Source organism: Trachurus trachurus (genome assembly GCF_905171665.1).
Source record: "Trachurus trachurus genome assembly, chromosome: 4".
NCBI classification, from domain to species: domain Eukaryota; kingdom Metazoa; phylum Chordata; class Actinopteri; order Carangiformes; family Carangidae; genus Trachurus; species Trachurus trachurus.
Window position 1 is genome coordinate 12,492,417 of NC_139898.1, and position 16,819 is coordinate 12,509,235.

A 16,819-nucleotide genomic window follows, 5' to 3' on the forward strand; every position below is an offset into this window, starting at 1 on the left:
CGTCATCCCTGCCAGCTGTACGTTGAGAGCACATGCATGTGATTTAAGCACAGATAGTGACTCCTCCATCATCCGCGCATTAGCCCTCATCCACAGCTCTACCTGCCTAGTCAAGCTTTGACATTTTAAAACAAATCCCTGCATAATAAACCTTTAGTGTGAATTAAGAACACCCCCCAAAATAGCAGAACATTACTGGTGTAATTGTGCAGTTTGTTGACTCTTCTTTTCGTTAATCAGTCTTTCTTGTTTGATTATGTCTCCTCAGGCGCAGTCAGAAATGCCACCAGCTGGGCCTGAATCTCACAAATCACAGACCGTCTGTAGCCAGGTTCTCTTCACATGTTTACCCCCAGACCGGCCACATATGGGAAATGCCACCTCGTGCGCCTGCAGAAGCACATCATTAGAATGTGATTATCAGTTGTCTTGTCTGCGGTCTATGGATGTGGACAGGTAAGTCGGAGCCGCTTCTAAAAGGTATGTTTAGAGGTTGAATCAATTTAAGAGCTGTCTGAAGTGTAAAGTGGAGCTGCCGAGCAATATTTTCCAAAATTAGTTTCATTAGATATGTATTACTATATTTGAGACCAATTTTAGGTTGGAGATTGGATGAGACCCCAAGGGGTCCTTCTTTTTACTCAGTAATTTACATTCAAGTATTTGACTGGAAAATCGTTTGACAAGAGTTTGTCGCTGTTGAATTACTTTCCTCTTCTCCGCAAGACATTATATACACATACATTTATACAGTCCTTTTCATACTGCAATGAACTAATTCATCATTAAATGAGATTGCCAAATGCCAGAAGTATTGCCCTGATATGATATACATTTTCAATAAAACTGAACAATTTGTGAAATGAAAAACTGCCGTGCTTGTCTTTTTTTCCCCCCTCCTGTTTCATTCCTGTTTCTATAAATGTCAGCATGTTTGTTGGATTCCTACAATAAAGTTGATCCTACTAACTGAGTGTTGACTGTGTATCCAGAGCTTGATATATCTCACTCCCCTGTGCCATAAAGCTCCGCTGCTGTCAAAGAAACTCAAACACATCAGTGAGACACAACTTTGTTCTGGGTGACATGTTCATGGATGGTGTAGATTATTTGAAGTCATGTACCGTCCAGGTGCTGCAAATACCTACAACAGATCTACATCTGTATGAATTAGCAGATGAAAATAGTCCTCAACAAATAAAATAAAAAACATTTTATTTACTGTTTCCTAAAAACCGCAGTGGGTAGGTGTTTTAGAAAACAGGTTAACCTTTTAGAAAAGCTGTGGACATATATTACAACCAGCAAAATTCAAAAGGATCCAGTGGGTTTGGGACTGAGAGACAGGGCAGGAAGGCCAGAGAGTAACAGAGACACACTACATACAGTAACACATTAGCTTTGGTCTCTTCCTAGGATTTTCCGACAGTAACAAAAATATTGCCATCCATTGATGCTTCACGTACAAGTATCATCTACCCGGATGTGGTAAGAGAAGCTGTAGGGGCCAGTTCACTTTGATTACTCTGATTATTCCAGCAGTGGCTGAAGGCTTGGAGGGGGAACAGTTAAACCTAGTGGCCTAAATCTGTGGTGTCAATTAGGTGTCTTTGTGTGTGAGCAGCAGGGGTGTTGAAGCGAGTTGCTGAAGCTGAAGGAAACTCTGAACAATGATACACATTTATAATCCCCCCACACACACACACACACACACACATACACACATACATTGCTCCTATGTTTTGTGGGGATCACACCTCCTTTTGTTTTCCCCCAACAGCCAGCAGAGGCAATGCCCCAGTGCCCCCAGTGTGCTCCACTGCTCTGGCTGAAATGCGCTCCCTGCTCCCACCCCCTCACCCCCTCACCCCCTCACCCCCTCACCCCCAGCTCCCCTATACTCTCCCCCCAACAACACCACTGTCCCCTCACTTGCTCCTGGACTCCTCAGCCCTCGGCCTCCCCTCCCTGACTGGTCCTGACCTGAAATTAGGGGCAGGCAAGACTCCATGGCCAGGCCAGGCATAAAAGGAGATCTGTGTGTGTGTGTGTGTGTGTGTGTGTGTGTGTGTGTGTGTGTGTGTGTGTGTGTGTGTGTGTGTGTGTGTGTGTGTGTGTGTGTGTGTGTGTGTGTGTGTGTGTGTGTGTGTGTGTGTGTGTGTGCACCATGGCCCTGAAAGACAGTAGGAGATTATCCCATTCTGTGTGTCCAGTCACCAGTGCAGTATTGACCATGGTGGGCCACCCAGGGAGCGTCCAGCCAGCCGTGAGATGGCCTGATATACATGCTTACTGGCCATGCTAGATTCCCCCACTCTCACCAGGGAGAAGGTCGAGCCCTACAGGCTGGACGCTTTTTAAAGACACCCGAGGCTGTAAGCGGAGTGACCAGCCCTCCATACACACACACACACACATTTCAGCATTTCCCCCTGTACAATGAAAGACATTGCCATCAGGTCGTTTTCTGTGTCCTGTGAGGCGAGGCGGAGGTCATTGGGAAGGTGGAAAACCTCTTTAATGGTGGGAATGATGCCATAACACCTATAGATAGAGTTACGGATCATGTCACATACAGTCTGTATACAGTGTACAACTCTTGACAGCGTGGCCTGCTCACGCCCGATGGTGGAGACAAGCTTAAGAAAACGTGGCTGTAATGTAGTGTAGTGTTGAAAGGTATAATTCCTTGTTTCCCTTTTGTTTTCACAGCTTATTCATCTAGATTTATTCTCCACAGTGTGAAATGTTTAATATATCCATTTGTTCACTCTATAATTAATTACAGATAATTCATTTTCCTTACTTCTTTTATTATACTCTCAGAAACCAAGAAATACATTAAATTGAATTAAAACATTACTACCCCAAATTTTCTGAATTAAATTTTTCAATTCTTTTGCCCGCAACACACATGGATAAATGATGATAAACCCAGAATCTCACAATTTCTTAAAGCTGTTTCTAACCTGTACACTACACTGATTTCTAACAGCTCCTTGAGTTGTAAAAACAGCTCTTCATTGACCTAAACAAACCATCAGGGGTCAGCTAATTGTCTTTTAATGGCTCAGTTGCTTGTTTGTCGATGGAGAGTCTCTAACATCCTGTCTGTTAACAACACAAAGGCCTTTAACAGCAGGACAGAGCTGCACAAAGCTCATTAGCTGTAAAAACAAATAAGAGAATTTATTGGGAGGAGTGTGTGTGTGTGTGTTTTATTTTTACTGCATGTAAACTAAGGAAGTGTGGTGTCACAAGGCGGCAGTGAAATAACATCATGCCATTTTGTTTTTTTAATTATGATAAACTTAATGTGCTGAAATAAGCAGGCTGAGATTAAAGAGAACAAATGATGAGATTATTTACTTCGCATGAACAAGTGAAAATAATTTATTTCATGTTATTTCTGTGATGTGAAGAATATAACATGTCCTGTTATTTTCTACTTTTCCCACATATTCTCTCATTGGTCAAATTTGCGTGCAATGCAAGTTACATAAACACAGGAAGATGCACTAAGCAAGGGAGATTTAATTAATTATACGGAAAGAGAAGGACACAAAGAAGCAAATCTGCTGAATGAATTGAATTATTGCACTATAATAATATAAAATGATTATATTTGTTCAGATGAGTAAAAACTACTACGTGCTCAAATTACACTTGGAAAAGTCTGGATAATAAGGCCTATATATTTATGCTTTTTCTTTTAGATATGTTTTTTCTTTCTGACAGTAAGAGATTGTGCTACTATCTTTAACACCCTAATTTTTTTTAAATGCATCTTGTAAGGTATTAACATTAAAATTGAGAATCTGGGTCTTTTTGATAAGACTCTGTAATGTACTTCCAAATACAGTACGGTCTCATTTTCCAAATCAGTCTCATTAAATAGTCATTGTGGGGTGTATTCAAGGCTCTCACTACTGATGTGTGTTTTATACTATTCTGATTAACAACGTGCAATTATAGCCACCATTATATAGAGCATTAATTTACATAATACAGTCCAGTGTTTATTGTATCTATTTATTTTACATTCTCATTATGGTGATGTTGACCCACTGTGAATTCATTAACACAATAAGCTTAAATCCCCCATCGACAAACAATACAAAGCTGCAGGAATGTGTAAAAACAAGTGGAGCCAGAGCACCAAGACAAAGCAACAACGTGTGTGTGTGTGTCTCCCCAGAATGAGAACATACGATAAAAAGGTGTGTTAGATAAAATGATAAAAAGCGTGGACAGGTTTTATGTGAAATGCCTTGACATATTTGTTAGGTTAATATTAATGCATTAAGATCTAAAGAATTTGAGTTCATAGAGTTCTGCTGTTGCACATCAATGTGCCATCCCAGCATGCACACACACACACACACACACACATAAAATGAAATTCTTATGTAAGTGCTCTAATTTCAGACCCTAGTGACTGTTCTCACTCACGGGTAATGAAAGGCTTTGATGTGATGTTACAGGGTAAAGAAGCAAAACAAACTAAACAAAAAAAAAGGTCCTGACTCTGCGTCAGTAAAATTCATGTGGAGCTTTGAATACATTTCTGAGCTTGTTTTGATTTTTGGTGAATTAAAAATGTGAAATGACAGAAATTAAATCCGTTGTTGTAAACTCAACAGTTTGTGTGTGTATGTGTGTAAGAGTTGTCTCCCTGGCTCCCTTGAACTTGGCAGCCCCACCCCACCCTCCCGACCCCCCACCCCACCTCCACCTCCAGACACCTCATGAAGCCCACAGTGCACATAGGAACAAGTTGAGGGGTAAGTGGGTTTGCCAGAGGAGGGTTATTATATGGTGGAGTCAGGACGTGGATGGGTGGGGTCGATGGGTACAGGGAGAAGGGGCTTTGGTGGGAGATGGGTGGGAGGGGGGGCAGGTTGCATTGAAATGTCCGAGAACTTGGAGCCTAGTTTGTCATGCTAACTGCAGCGATGCCATTGAATGTGGACACAGGGAGCAGAAGGTTCACAGGACCCCAGCCATTCTCATGCAAAGTCTGTCAGAGCCTTCCTCCTTCGTACGTCCACCCCCCCCCCCCCCCCCCCCCCCCCCCACCCCCCACCCCCCAGCCTCTCCTCCCTGTGGAAGAAATACATACATGTTAATAAATGGACACACACTAACTAAAGCAAAGGGTCGGGTGCCCCTCTCTTTTTATGTATGCTATGTGTGCAAAAATGTGAACTAACACACACAATGGAGAAAAAAACATAAATATGACCATTTGCTGAAATGTAACTGACTGATGCTGAATTTAAGAGAATGAAAGCTATGTTTTAAATATGAAGCGACATGAATCAACAACTAATGCTGAAAACATTTCTAAATAAAACCCAGAGTCTCTGCAGTATTTGTGACGCCAGAAACGGAAGGAGGGGAAACGCAGGCAGGTGCATAGGCTACGTATGTGTCACCATGAGAGAAGAGGAATCCACCTTAAGTCTCCCATTAACGCTCATCTTTAACTTTACATGACCTTGACGCTACCTTCACAGCCAGTGGCACAAATCTGCCCTCATTTCCTGACTGATTGTGAAAAATAATTATGTTCCCTCCTTGTTCCACCAAACAAATTCTATTTAGATTTCTATTTTGGCATCTCTATTAAATAAGCTGCTCTGCCTGATTCTTATTTCTGCCTGCTGCTGCTGAAGTCTCCACCACTCACCTCTCATCTGTTTCACCTGATCCGCAGACCGGGGGGGAAGCTACAACTCATTTAGTGTTAAATCTGTTCAAATGCCAAGTGGTTAAAATGTCAGCTGCAGCACAAGCACACACACCTATACATTTACTCTCTTTAAACGCAAACACTCCATGCAAATTAATGTGCTGCCCCCTCCATCCCTCCTCCATCCTCGAAACAGTGAGGAGAGGTAACAAGCATATATTCAGTGTGTGTGTGTGTGTGCCTAGATTTATGTGCTCAGATTTATGCGTACTACAGTTTCACAACCTGGCATTGAAGGAGTCTCCATTTGTGTGTGTGTGTGTGTGTATGTGTGCATAAGTGTGAAAATGTGTGTGTTTGTGCCCCCTCATCTGCACTTGGAGCCGCCGTTTGGAGCCTGTATTTGATTGAGTGAAGGCCAACGCAGCCTGAACACTCCCTCTAATGGAAGAGTGGAGCCCAGCAGCTCGGTAATGCACTGACCCCAGAGCTTTTACAACGCTGCCAGCCGATAAGTGGCAATATGCTGGATCTTATAAAATTAACAAGACTCAGCTATGGGGAGAGGGGGCTCGGAGGGTGGCGACGGGAGAGGATGACATCCCTATAGAACTTGTAAATATCTACATGCATTTGATATTATAGCCGTTCTTGACTGAGTTTTACAGCCATTGCACCTTGATTTGATATTTTCTCACTCATTTCCTGACTTTTTTTCTTTTTTTTGGAAGGAAATTTACAGGGAAATGTTTACGGGGCCTGTTTATGTTGGATAAAAATGTCTCTCAAGGCGTTTTTTTTTTTTTATGCTGCTGGATTTATGAAAGCTGCAGCGAGGGCCAGGTGCTGGAGAAGCAAACTCTGAGCAGGCCTTTGAACTGTTCTTCCACGGCACCACATGGGGTGTGAACATGTGCGTATATGCATATGTTAACCATACATTCCCTCCTACACCTCCTGCCTCGTGACATCTACAGTATAAGCTCAAAGTTAAACAGCTCCTATGCCTGGTTATGCACCATCTGTTGTGTTTCTGGGTAGAGAGGGCCTCATCCAAGCAGAACATAATCAGTCAAAGGGCTCTGAAATACAAAAAATGCAAAAAAAATAAAAATAAAAATGATATTACAGCTGCAGCTACTGTCTTTATTCCTGTGTGCCTCCCAGTTTAACCTCCTCACCTTTCTCACGCAGGATCAGCCCGGGTTTGTGTGCATTTTTGCCCATATACTGTGCATCTGCGTATGTGTATTTGTGCGCGTGAACAGCTATTGTCTGCCAACGCTCCAGCAGGGGCTTCAAAGTGAATTATTCATGCGAAATTTGAATACATGCAAATGGTTCACTCCCCTCTCCTGGCACATATCCAGGTTACCTATGGCAACGGCGCCTTCAAGAAGTGTCTCTCCTCCCCTCCTCCTCCTCCTCCTGCTTCTCTCAGGCACCCGCCCTCCGACCATGTTATCCACCCAGTGGTATTGTTTCGATTGTTGCAATACCAGGCTGGGTGGCTGCACACTGTCGGGTGGCAGGATATCCCATAATTCACAGTCAAGGTCATATGGGCAGAGAGGATGAGAGACAGAGGGATGGGCAGATGGAAGGATGGAGGGCAGGGTCCCCTCCATCCATCCGCTCACATGTGAAGTTCAGGAGACGACACTCAGAAGCTGGTAAAGGAGAAAAAGCGGTTTCAGGTGGTGAATGATGTTATCACCAATGCGACACACACACACACACACACACACACACACACACACACACACACACACACACACACACACACACACACACACACACACACACACACACACTTAGCTATTCAGACTTAACCACAGCTCATGCGCATGAACCAGTGCAGCAAAACAGGACAGAAAAAAAATCACATCCTTTGAATGCAGCATACCATGCTCCAGTGTCTAGTTTATTTATTACTAAAGCTAATCAGTCACTAATAAATTGAAAAAAAATATTTCAACATCTCCAATACAGTAGTGTCAGGTAGTGTAAAGTAATATTTGATCTAAAATAAATAAATAGTGATATTAAGATTACAGTAAGACTGACGTGGTGGCTTCTTCAGTCATGTTTAATCCATGTGAGGGAAACTTAAACAGTGGTATTTAAGGCCTGAATGTGGATAGTGTGTGATGGGAAAATGAATCATTGAAAAACAGTTTTATTTTCAATATAATGGCTGTGACTAATTCTTGGTTGTTGGTCTTGTTTTTTTTGTTTGTTTTTTTTACACTGTGATACTGAGATTGAATCTTTTTTAGTAATTGTTTTATATGAGAGTTTAAATAAATAGAACAAAATAAAAATTTCATAAAAAAGATTGGCATTCTCTCCATTTTCCTTAGATTTGAATCCTCATCTCTCCACTGTACTTCCTCCATAATTTTATCATAACATTGATGTATAAAAATTAAACACAAAATATCATATATTGATCATTTATATAATATTTTTCTTACTTGAGTATAAATTCACTGTTTTTTGTTTGTCTTTGTCTTTTTAGTATTAGCACCTTTCTCAAAGTGACACAGTGCTGTACACGGAGTGCTGTAATGAAAATACAGGTAAAATAGCAATAAGAGTGTGTCAGTGAGCAGAGGGCAGGTCAAGTTCAGGCCATGAGGTGATCAGAGCCTAACCTCCATCATGGTCCAGGACCCTCAGAGAGGAAAAGCGACTCAATGCTGCCATCTACTGCAAAAGAAGGGACAGGTAGTGTCACACACATGTAGGTCAGAAATGATTAATGAAGCGGGTAGTTTTTGCATGTGTACCATAGACTGCATGATGTGTACCTAAGCAGATACTATGGATGTATTTGAATATTGTTATTCTATTTATTGCTATTTGATTTTCTATTTTTAATCCTACTTCACTTGTTTCAGCAGAAAAAGGTGCAAAACACAGATGCATTAAACCTTTGTGATGAAGTATTTTCATTAACTCAGTTATTTTTCAGCTACACTCTGTGGTTGTACATTTGAATGCTGAATGAATTCATGTGTGCCTAAATAAAAAAAATGAAAGTCTTTCATCTAAATAAGTATCAATGTGAAATTTCGGTCAGCTCTTTAATGTCACTGATGGTGATGTAACATTTGCTTATCACATGGCGCCCTCAAGTGGACAAAATGATCCAGTTGCTCAGTGTTTTGTATGGACTCTTTATTGCATGGTCAGTTATGCTGGGAACAACTGCAAACTTACATCTTTGGATATACTGTATAAGCAGTTAAAGTATGATTATTATTTACTCAACATGAAAACTCAGATCAGTGCTTCGGCATATTGAGATGATAGAATCCACACACAAGCACAGTATAAAAATGAAATCATCATAACCATTCATATATAAGCCAAATCTATATTATTTATATTTATCTCTCATATTTGATCAACCTTCATGTATTAGACATTATAATACCATATACCACCATAGTGCTGGATGGACAGTGAAACTGTGCAGTCCTGCTGACATGATCACCCTCCTACAATCATTTGTTCCATCAATTTCAGTTAAATCCACATTGGCACCATCATAAAAATTCAAACTTAAAAACAAATTGCATAATCACCCCTTTTGTTGCCAGGTACAAATCATACTTCCTGCATGATTGGTTATTTGAAATAATCAAAAAGGGGGGAAAAAAATTTGACAAAAATAAAATTCACATTCAAAGCAACACAACTGATTGAACAGTTCTCTCTCTCTCTCTGGGTCTAATAAAGTGCAAGCGTCAAATTATCAACACAAACATATTCATCTATGAAAAACAAAACTGTGGTAATTCACTGTAAATCACTTGAGCCAAATTGACAGTACCATGATTTTCAAAACAAAGTTGTGGTTGTGTGAAAAAACATTCAAAGACACTTTCGTCTCCTCACTCAGTTTGAGATACAGTCAGTGTTTCTGTGTGTGCACAACACATCTCCCGTCCACGCTCATCCACTCCTCCTGAAGGGAACGGGAGAGTATGCAGCAGGACGGTCCCACACTGAGTGCGGACTTATTATTGCCATACGAAAGACTTGACAACCTCAGCCCTCATGCCAGTCTCGTCTGTGCTTATCGCTTCCCCTCCGTCGCTCCGCATCGATTCAGTGGGTGGAGTAGCTCATCTGATGCAGCTTGAGCAGAAGGCTGTGCGTGATGTCAAACGTGGTGAAGCTGATCCCAACGGCGACAGGCCCTTTAAGCCAGTTCATGCTCAGGCCTTTGTATAGTCCGCGTACCACTCCCTCGTGCGTTACAATCTCACGCATGGTCCCCAGAATTGTGCCGTAGGACGAGCCGGTGACGCCGGCGGTCTGCATGCGCCTGCGTACCACGTCCAGAGGGTACGAGGCGGACTGTCCAATCAGGCCTGCGCAGGCGCCAAAGGCCAAGCGCTCGTAAGGGTAAGGCTGGGATCGCTTCGTCTTTTCTACAGTGAGTGAAAGAAAACAAAAGAAAGACTTCAACATTTAACATCTTCAGAGAAATATCTAAAATGCCACTTTGCTTAACTGAATGTAGGAATTTACAAAAAAGGAAAAGCTTGTTACCCGAGTGCAGCTTCTTGAGGGTCTCATATGTGAAGAATGTGATCCCTGCGTATGGGATGACACCCAGAATAGTAGGAGTGAAACCTCTGTAAAGGGTCTTCACACCTTCCTCTTGGGAAATGCGCACAAAAACATGCATGATGTTGCTGTACCTGTTGGAAAAAGAAGCAGCAGACAACACAAAGACATTAGCAACAGTGTTAAAACCATTATATCATTGTGTACACTGCCCAAACACAGAAACAACATATTTGGTCAGGAGACAACTCAAATCTGAATATTTCTGACATGTCTTCAAATATATTAAAACTATAAGCAAAAACAGAAAAAATGCCATTGCACTCATCTAGAGGGGGAAAAGGGCAATTTTGTAATTATGGGCAGAACATAGTGAAAACAAGGACTTTGACGCGGCTGGAAGCCTCTGTCAGGAAGTCAACGGTCTGACTCCAAGACAAGTCTGATAACTGGTAACAGGTGAAGACATCTGACTCACCAGTTGTCCCATGGCAGACCAAGGTAGCCATTAACCAGAACAAGACAGCAGGGGACCTCATATGCTGCCTTGTTCTAGTAATGGTTAATGGCAAAGTGCTTGTTTTTATGTTCTGCCCATAATTAAATAAAGGCATTTTAATTTTTTCCTCAAGATGTGTGCCTTGGTATTTTTTTCTGTTTTGCTACTGATCCAGCCCTGAACCAAACAGCAACATCTTAGAAACAAAGTCCTTAGTTTCAGGCAGCATTTCTACTCTTCGGCTTTTTCATATTAAAATTATTATTCAATAGAAAAGCATAATATGCTCAGAAGGCAACATGTACATTTAGCAGTAACTACAAAACAAACATAAAAAACAAGCTGCACAGATATTATACTTAAGGCAAACTGGAGTGCAGTCAGACCTAGCTTTAGCTAAATCTAATTTGCAGACTGTTTCTGACCTGTTTCCTGAAACTGAAAAATCATTTTTAATGCTCCATTTAGTAATTGAATTGGTCATGCCACACAAATGAGAAAGTTGCTAAATATAGCGCAACACAAACACTGTGGGCACAGTATCTTTTTTCATCTTATCGTAACAGGGGCTAATATGACATGTTATTGTGAGATCATTTAGAACCTGCCATTCACATTGATGGTCTCCTTGGTTGTAATGTAAAGGACAACAATGGGACTGGGGTGTATTATGGGAAAATACAACAGCAACAGGAGCTTACATTTCTCTGGCGGTGACCGCCATCCGGGCTCGCACCATATCCAAAGGGTACGTTAGCATAGCAGCAGTAGTGCCGGCCAGAGAACCAGCCAGGAAACGTGGGAAAGGAGGGAGCGCTCTGAAACAAATTAATTAAATAAATTAATTAAATGCTACACAAGTGTATATAAAGCTAAATTGTTTTTGCTTATTGAGGGGTATAATCAGTATCTTAGCACACTCACAATGATAATGCTAGCAGCAAAATGTACCATATTCGCAATCTTAGTTTAGCATGTTAGCATGCTAACATTTCCATACTTGCATTTAACAAAAAGTGGGAATGCCATTAGATTTGGTCATAAACCAAGATTATTGTACCAAATGCAATTTTAAGATGATTATATTGCTCGATAAAAAGTTAAAATTCATCCTTAAGGAACCATGAATTTCTGGAAGAAATGTCAGGATGATGCCTCCAATTGTTTTTGATTTGTTTCAGTCGAAGATGACACTTGACTGACCCACACTGATGTCCATGGAGCTACACCACCAGCATGCCTAAAAACCTCTAAAAAATAGTACATATCCCAGTTAAATCATTACAACTGATAGAAAACTTCGTTACTCACTTTCCCTGGAAGCCGAAATAGCTCCCCAGGAGTTTCTTGTACTGGTCGTGGGAGCAGAACTGGATGGCAGCGTAGGGCATGACCCTCACCATGGTGGCAGAGTTTCCCCTCCACAGACTCAGCAGCCCATCCTTCATGTACGTGCAGTAAATGAGCCTGAACGCCTCCTGGGTAAAGCATGCACAGTGCAGAGTGTTGGTTAGGAGCACAAGAAGATGTCCCACACATTTTAAACATCTAATCATCAAAATATACACAAGATACTCCCACTGAATTATTAAGTCTACAACCACAAGTTTGTATGTAAGTGTCAATAAGAATGTGAAATAAGACTACAACATTGATTAACTACATGCATCCTTGAAAATGAAGATGATTTTCATTATTGATTCACTCACTTTTTTCTTTAATTTTCCAATTCACAAAATGTCAGATTATTTAAGTGTTGTCTTAAAATTAGTAAATCATGTTATTGTATGTTTTTCCTGGGTCAAAAATACTTCATTTATAATTAAAGCAGAAGTGAGTGATCCGGTCGTTTTCGCTAATGCTGCGTTCCAGGCAGGCTTTTGAAATCGTAAATTACAGCTTCAAGTCACAACTTACGACTTTGTAGCGTTCCAGGCAACCCACTCGTGTTTTTCCGACCTGTTTTACCGGTGAAAGTCACTATAACCAAGGGGGTGGATCTGACTACACGCAGGCGTAGCTCACAGTCGGCCATATGAGGACGGGCAACTTGCTCTGACTCTGGCTGCAGTTACAGTGCAGTAGATGGTGATCCAGTCATCTGCACTAAAAAAAACGATTCATAACTCTGTGTAAAATAAATCAATATGTAGCTATTACTTTAACTATTTGCATAATGTCACTATAATGTTACTTTTACAAAAAAAAATACATTATTAAAATTATCCGTGATTCTAAGTATGCTGCATCATAACTGCATAGACGTTCATAAAAAATCAAACCGTTTTGAAATTGAACAAAAACTGAGTAAGTTGTGGTCATTATAGCAGAACATGCAACATAGGCTTAATGCTCTGAGGGAGACAGTTGCCCGTCCCAAGATGGCCGCCGTACTGGCTACGCTTTGTCATTGGGAAACAGCTGCGGGTGAGTCATCTAGTTCTTATATATATCTATGACTATAACGGCCACTCGTAACTTCCGACCGGTGAACTCGTACCAGATCGAACTGGTACCACTTCACAGTCGGAAAAATACGAGTTTCCTTGAACGCACCATAACAGTCCTCGTCGCTACGTCACCACATTCACGGCGTTCCTTGGCTGCACACACAGCCCTGCATGCCGTTCTCTCTCCTCATTGGATAAAAACTGTAGGATACGATAAATGTTTTCTCTTCGGCTCAGAGCAGAGCAGAGGGACTGAGAGACCCGTGTTTCAGTCCAAACACTCTATGTAAGTGATTGCTGTCGGAAGATATAACTAGGCTATTTAAGACTTATATTAACACAAATATATCACTCACTTCTGCTTTAATTGAAATGTAAGCATAATGAAAGAAAATATACATATGAGGAGCTCTAATCATCAACTTTTTGGTATTTGTACTTAATTTGTGTCAAAACTGCAATCATTATTTTTGTCATCATTTCAGCCTATCAGTGCATCCTCACAATAACTAAGTAATCAATGATTGATTTCCTGATAGAGGAGTGAACTCACCTTAGCTGAGAATCTCTTTGAGGACACTGTGAAACAACAACATACACAGTGAATCTCCGGTGTTTAACAGCACACTCTCACATGTAGGCTAAACATCTACTAAGAGGATTAGCAATTACTTAAGAACAGTTACAAAAGTCAGTGAAAACTCTGGTGCAAACAGAAAAACAGTAAAGAAAAATAATAATTCACATATATGGCTATTTAGCTGTATATTTTATATTTAAAAATATAGTTTTAGTGTCACTCTTGCCTTGGAAAATGATCTTGGTCCGATCCAGAGGTGCAATGACCGTTTTGGCCACAGCTCCAGCAAACGCACCACACAGCAGGGAGTCCAGAGCTGTCCATCTGGGCCTCAAGTCCTGTTGGTACACACACATACACGTCGTTAATATTACTTCACAAGACATTTGACCTCAGTGTGAATACTGTCGTATGGACAAGTCTGGAATAAGCAAGTTTAGACCACCACATGTTTATTGGCACCATCACTCCCATGTCTCTCACTCACAGTGAAATCTGCACGTGGATTAACGCCAGTGACTCAACTGTTTGTGACAGAATTGCAAAAGATAAAGCCAACATGTGTTTCACTGAAGCAGGACCATTTACGTATGTGTTTATGTGCGTGTGTGTGTGTGTGTGTGTGCGTGCGCGCGCGCACGTGTGCATATATGAACACTCCTTCAGCTGTAGGGACAGTTGAACCCAATAAACAATTCCACTGACTGATAACAAGAGAATCTGGCACGAATAACATGTTTCACAACCTTGAACAGAAAAGAGGGGAAACACTGAGGGTTTGAATAGGTCTAATTACTACAACTTATCATATAATCAGTCAGTTTACCCATCTACATATATTTACTGAGATCAACTTCAGGTAACTGTATTGTAAAATTTGACATAAATAAGGCACTGGTGATATCTTGAATTCCATGTTATGAAAACCCCCCACATATAAACATGTAATTAAATGGAGTAAACATGGGTTAGGTTTCCTATTATTCAATGCTACTTACTGCAAGTAAGGCCAGCTTTAGATTAGCAGGCACCTCCCTGCTATTTACAGCAACGCACTAGGAAGAGGCATGTCCTTCTAACTATGAATACAATTGGCTACCAGGAAAAAGCCCCTCTGCATTTCACAACAACAGCCCGAGGACACTGAGCAGACCCTGACAGTCACACAGTATGGTGGGTTTTATGACTGATTACAAACAAATTATATCACAAGGCGACAATGCAACAGTTTCTCAAAGGAACTTCTGTTCTCTTTATGCATTTGCCATTTGCGTGAGTGACAGGCGGACAGACAGGCTTTTAACAGGGTCAAGAAAAAATGTAGTCCCACAACAACTTGACAAAACAGCTCATGCCCAAACTGCTCCAACACGTCAGAACAGGTGCCACGTTGTATCCTTTGTGTTGAAGCATTTCTTGAGAATAAGTCATAATCATGGTAGTCACCTTTGCTTGGCTGGAGGGTGGCAGAGCCAGCACCGTGGCCTGGGCCACAGGCAGGCGGCTCGGATGGTCGTGCACACGGTGGGCCATGTGTGCCCTTCACGGAATACCAAGGCGGTAAGTCAGTCAGTCAGTCAATCAATCAGCCACTCATCCAGGAAAACACGCTGCAGATGACATTGTAGGAAAACATAATGTGTCTTGCACAAAAAAGACAGCTGGCCTAAGTAAACAACAGCCCCGCGTGTCGTACTGCCCCCTATGTATCTTCACCATAAAGAGAGTGCGTTCTTGCACGCACGCCCATACCCCCACACAAAACACTGCCAGGCTTGTAAACAGGGTATTGCATTACCAAAAACCAATCCATCGTTATTCTCCAGCATGTGACTAAACACACTGATAACATTTAGTCATTCATTACAATGACCCACTTTTCGGTTTCCTGAATGAGTAAAAATAATAACTTAATGACCACACCTCATACAAATAAACTGCGACTGATACTTCAAAGACAGCACAAGAAATAAATAGACAGGCCTGGTGCGGTTAAATCTGTGATTAAATGCTGCATGTTGTTACCTTCTGTGGTGTTTTCAAAGGGCTCCGTGTTGACAGATTTTCGATGTGTTATATCAGTCTCCAGTCTGCCTGCAGATTCTTGCACACATTTCTTGTTTGCTCGCTGAAGGCTGCTGTTCAGTCAGTCGCTGTTACTTGCCCCCACGCTGCGGTGTTTTCGCACGTCTTTTCACGTTGTACACGTCTAGAAGATGATTGTGAAGGACAGGTGTCCAGCTGCAGCTGAGTGCGTTGTGTATTTATATCCCACGCCTTTCGAGGACGTTCTGCTCAGATCTGCTGCCTGACTCTACGCACAGGATTGTTTGGGCTGTTCAAGGTCTTTAAGAAAGTGGGACAGCGTAGTCTGTATTTTGGACTACAATACCCACAAGCTAATCCCGACATTTGGATGAAATCTCGCGGGTTTATCTACAACATTGGGTTGCCAGGTTTGATGATCATGTACAACCAACCTGGACTACATGTTATCTCACAAATTTGACGGTTTTCTTTTCAATACTTTGTCTTACATGCAGAACTTTTATTCAGAACAGTCTCCGCACAAACAGCTATCATTCATAAATAAAAAATAATACACATTACAATTTACCAAAGTAACATTTCTAATTCTAATTGTTTGGTTTGTCTGACCACCAGTGTAAAAGCCAAAGTTATCAACCCATATGAAGAAGCAGTTCTTCACATTTAAAAGGCCAGAAATGGAGATTGAAGGCATTTTAATCTTATAACTTATTTAAATGGGTGATTATCAAAAGTTTTGACGATCAATTTCCTTCATCTGCAGGTCTAGCAAATTTGTTAGGTTCATGTTTATGCATGACCAACTGTACTGCGGTTAGCTGCAGCTCTGAGTTGTGAAAGTAATTCACAAGATATGAATTACTCTAAGCACTTCACAATAAAGAGCTGTAGCCCTTGAAGATGCTCAATGTCACGGTTCAGTTTATCCATTGCATTTGCAGACTAAACTTTCTTTCTTTCTT

General features: G+C 41.3%; 1 protein-coding gene across 1 annotated transcript; it reads right to left on the bottom strand.

The window, feature by feature from the left end:
- Positions 1-8,861: 8,861 nt before the first annotated feature.
- Positions 8,862-16,166, bottom strand: LOC310985181 (mitochondrial coenzyme A transporter SLC25A42-like). Its single transcript, XM_083970687.1, has 8 exons — positions 15,834-16,166; positions 15,255-15,418; positions 14,035-14,146; positions 13,782-13,807; positions 12,090-12,256; positions 11,480-11,596; positions 10,262-10,413; positions 8,862-10,140 (listed from the first exon to the last, which is right to left on the bottom strand). The coding sequence occupies exons 2-8, from the start codon at positions 15,339-15,341 to the stop codon at positions 9,815-9,817; spliced, it is 987 nt and encodes a 328-aa protein (XP_083826813.1). The 5' UTR covers positions 15,342-15,418; positions 15,834-16,166; the 3' UTR covers positions 8,862-9,814.
- Between the last annotated feature and the right edge of the window lie 653 nt (positions 16,167-16,819).

What these genes read in the sequence shown, in the direction of transcription:
- LOC310985181 (XM_083970687.1), bottom strand. Translation starts at nt 15,341, where the DNA reads ATGGCCCACCGTGTGCACGACCATCCGAGCCGCCTGCCTGTGGCCCAG. An exon ending in CAAAGAGATTCTCAGCTAAG is followed by an intron (nt 12,257 to 13,781) that starts GTGAGTTCACTC and finishes TGCTTTACCCAG; the next exon opens with GAGGCGTTCAGGCTCATTTA. An exon ending in TATTTCGGCTTCCAGGGAAA is followed by an intron (nt 11,597 to 12,089) that starts GTGAGTAACGAA and finishes AATTTGTTTCAG; the next exon opens with AGCGCTCCCTCCTTTCCCAC.